Consider the following 2,778-nt stretch of genomic DNA (forward strand, 5'->3'; position numbering starts at 1 on the left):
TTACCACAAAATTTACATAAAAAACGTACTATTTACATTACATGAGTATTTCTATGGAAAAGTGTTATAATAAATATTTACCTCAGTGTCTCTGGCGCTTGTCATCCATGGCGCCCTCTTCACCCAGGATCTGAACATTCCTCACTTGTTTCCTGGGCGGAGCAGCCGTCGTCAGCTCGGTAGGGGGCGCCACCGTGGGCATGAAGTCAGGACTGATGGCCAGAATCAGCATCTTCAACAACAAAGCCTCTCTTATTTCAGGTGGGAGGAACTCCGGCATCTCTTCGATATGGTTAGAGGAGGAGCCAGCAGTGTCGTACGGCCGAGGGTACAACCTCCTCCGGGGGACATACCGCTGGCTCTCATACTGATTCTCGTAACCCTGGTTCTGATACTCCTGCCTGTACTGGTCGTATCGGTAATCGTAGCGATCATCGTCCTGGTACCGCTGGTATCGGTAATCGGTCTCCGGACGGTACAGAGACGGCCCAGGCATCATCTGGTCCATCAACACTTGCAGCTTATTCTGCCGTAATATCAGAATGTGGAGCAAGCGACGCAAATCTCTGGTACTCACGGGGGCGGCGATGGAGGTCATTTCGTCCACAGGGTCGTATCGCGGCTGGAAGAGGGCAGGACGCTGGTACGGGTTCACAAAGCGTCCTTGATAACCTTGGAGAGGCACACCTCGGTCGTCCACAGGGATAGGTATGATTCTAGTCACTGGTCTCACATCATAAGGCTGGGATGTCACTTCGGCAGTTGGTTGAGGTCTCGGCTGGTGTTGTTGGTGCTGCGGCGCCTCCTTCACATACTGTGGCTCCAATACTTTGTTCTGAAATTCGTATTGGATAAAGGGTCGCGTATTCCCAATAGGCACGGGCGCTCCAGGGTTGTCTCTCAAATATTCTCGCGTTCGGAAATGTACCGCTGCTGGTGGTCGTCGGTAAATAGGCTGCTGGTACACTTGGTCATCAGGATCACGTTGAGGCTGAATATGAACTACTGGAACAGCGTTTGTAGTTAAAACATGATCTTGATCAAAAACTCGGCCGGTACTAGCTTCAATAGTGGTTTCCTGCTCTTGGATAGGCACGTCTTGATATTGCTGCTGTATTTTCTGTCTAGCAGCCACTAATGAGTGAATAGGCACTAATCTAGGCCGAGGTGTTGTAGTTGTAAACAGAGGGCGAACTGTTCCCATAGATAAGTGGCTTCCATACACGTCTGTCGAATCATCCCCCACTGACTGTTGTAAGCTGACCATGCGAGGGTTGGGGCTGGTTCCACTTAACTCGCGACGGATGGTATTAGCTTTGTTTGCATCACTCTCTTGATCTTTCTCAGTAACACGTTCGTACACAGGCTTCACTGTCGCGGGAATTTTCGTAGTCGTTTGTCTTGTAATCAAGTCATCTCTCACAGTCGCCGACATCGGTTTTAAAATCTGTGTCCGGGTTTTCACATCGTCGACTTTCGGTTTGTACAAACTCAAGATGTTTGTTGTCGTTTCTTCAAGCTTCTGAGTTTCTGTTGTGGTTTCAGCAAGAGGGGCCCGAGAAGAACTGGCGTGAACTCGTCTCCGCGGTATGGGCTGTATCACTGTCCCTCGCGTGGTATATGATCCTCGCGTAGGATACACAACGGTAGGTAATGGACGTCTTGTTGTAGATGACACTGTTTTATTCACCCGCACTATCATAGTCGGTGTACTTGGCGTCGTACTGGTTGTAACTGGAACCGGCGTACTATCACTGGATGAGGTATACGTCACTCGTTTGATCTCTCCATCCTGGTCGATGTATCCAAAAGTTCCTTTAACGTTTCCAAGCACATCCTTGTTTTCAATCTTAAAAGTGCCGTCGTCAGCCTCATAGCCTATAGTGTACGAACCATCTTCATTCAAGCGTCGTATTTGTTTCACAATTTGGACCTTCTTAGGGTCAGCTGTTTCACTAGCTTTGAGGATCTCTTTGGTGGTGTTGGTTGGTGAGTCTGTCGTGGCATCTTTGGTGGAGTTGGTCGCAGCTGCAGTGGTGATGCACGCGATGATGATGAGGACGATCATCTCGTCAGGCGGGCTGTCGGCATGTCGACGGTACGGCGGCGCCGCGCCCGCGACTCCCCTATATAAAAATATCGCCCCACTCGCACCGCCACCGTGCGAATATTGCGCAAGCGTCACTATTGTTGTCATTTCATTATCTGAAACGGAAAATCTTTTTCTCTGTAGCTACACTTGTGCCGTAAGCTCCCAATTGTTTAATTGTCCAAATAGTTTAGTATATTACATGCATGTGGACAGATTCGCTTTTTAGGGAGATATAGATTTCGGCGATGGCGTTATTTTAATTGTTCGATTGTTTCTGTGTATGGCATGGTTGGATGAAGGCGGTCTGTTTGTCTGCCAGCTCCCACGGTAGTCAAAGTCAAATTCGTAATAACCATCTGCGGTTTTTAGGTCATGCCAATGTTAATTACTGCCATAGTTGCTGGAGCGTGTGTATTTACATTGAAGAGCTTCTTATTTCAATTTTGCAGGTTATCTTTATCTGAGAAAAACGTAAAACCCACTTCTAGTAAAAAAGCAAAATTTAAAACAGTACCTACTTACCTTTCATCTCAAATCCAGTTGGCATATAGCTAGTCGAAGCTTTATTTTCATTGTTAATTATATTCTACTTATAAAATATGCTTTATAAATTCCTTTAAGATTAAACCGATTAATTACATTCACCTTGTTTCGAACACACAGGTGGTCTACAATTAGTATTCTCA

The 2,778-nt window shown here is 46.7% G+C and overlaps 1 protein-coding gene across 1 annotated transcript; it reads right to left on the minus strand.

Annotated features, from left to right (window-relative positions):
- Nucleotides 1–2,092, minus strand: LOC110383463 (mucin-2). The gene has a single exon (XM_021344255.3). It carries the CDS (start codon nt 2,066–2,068, stop codon nt 83–85), a length of 1,986 nt encoding a protein of 661 aa, XP_021199930.1. The 5' UTR covers nt 2,069–2,092; the 3' UTR covers nt 1–82.
- Between the last annotated feature and the right edge of the window lie 686 nt (nt 2,093–2,778).

This window comes from Helicoverpa armigera, chromosome 13 (assembly GCF_030705265.1).
Source record: "Helicoverpa armigera isolate CAAS_96S chromosome 13, ASM3070526v1, whole genome shotgun sequence".
NCBI lineage: Eukaryota > Metazoa > Arthropoda > Insecta > Lepidoptera > Noctuidae > Helicoverpa > Helicoverpa armigera.

Bases quoted from the DNA above. Each gene is read 5' to 3' on its own strand.
- LOC110383463 (XM_021344255.3), bottom strand. From the start codon at position 2,068: ATGATCGTCCTCATCATCATCGCGTGCATCACCACTGCAGCTGCGACC.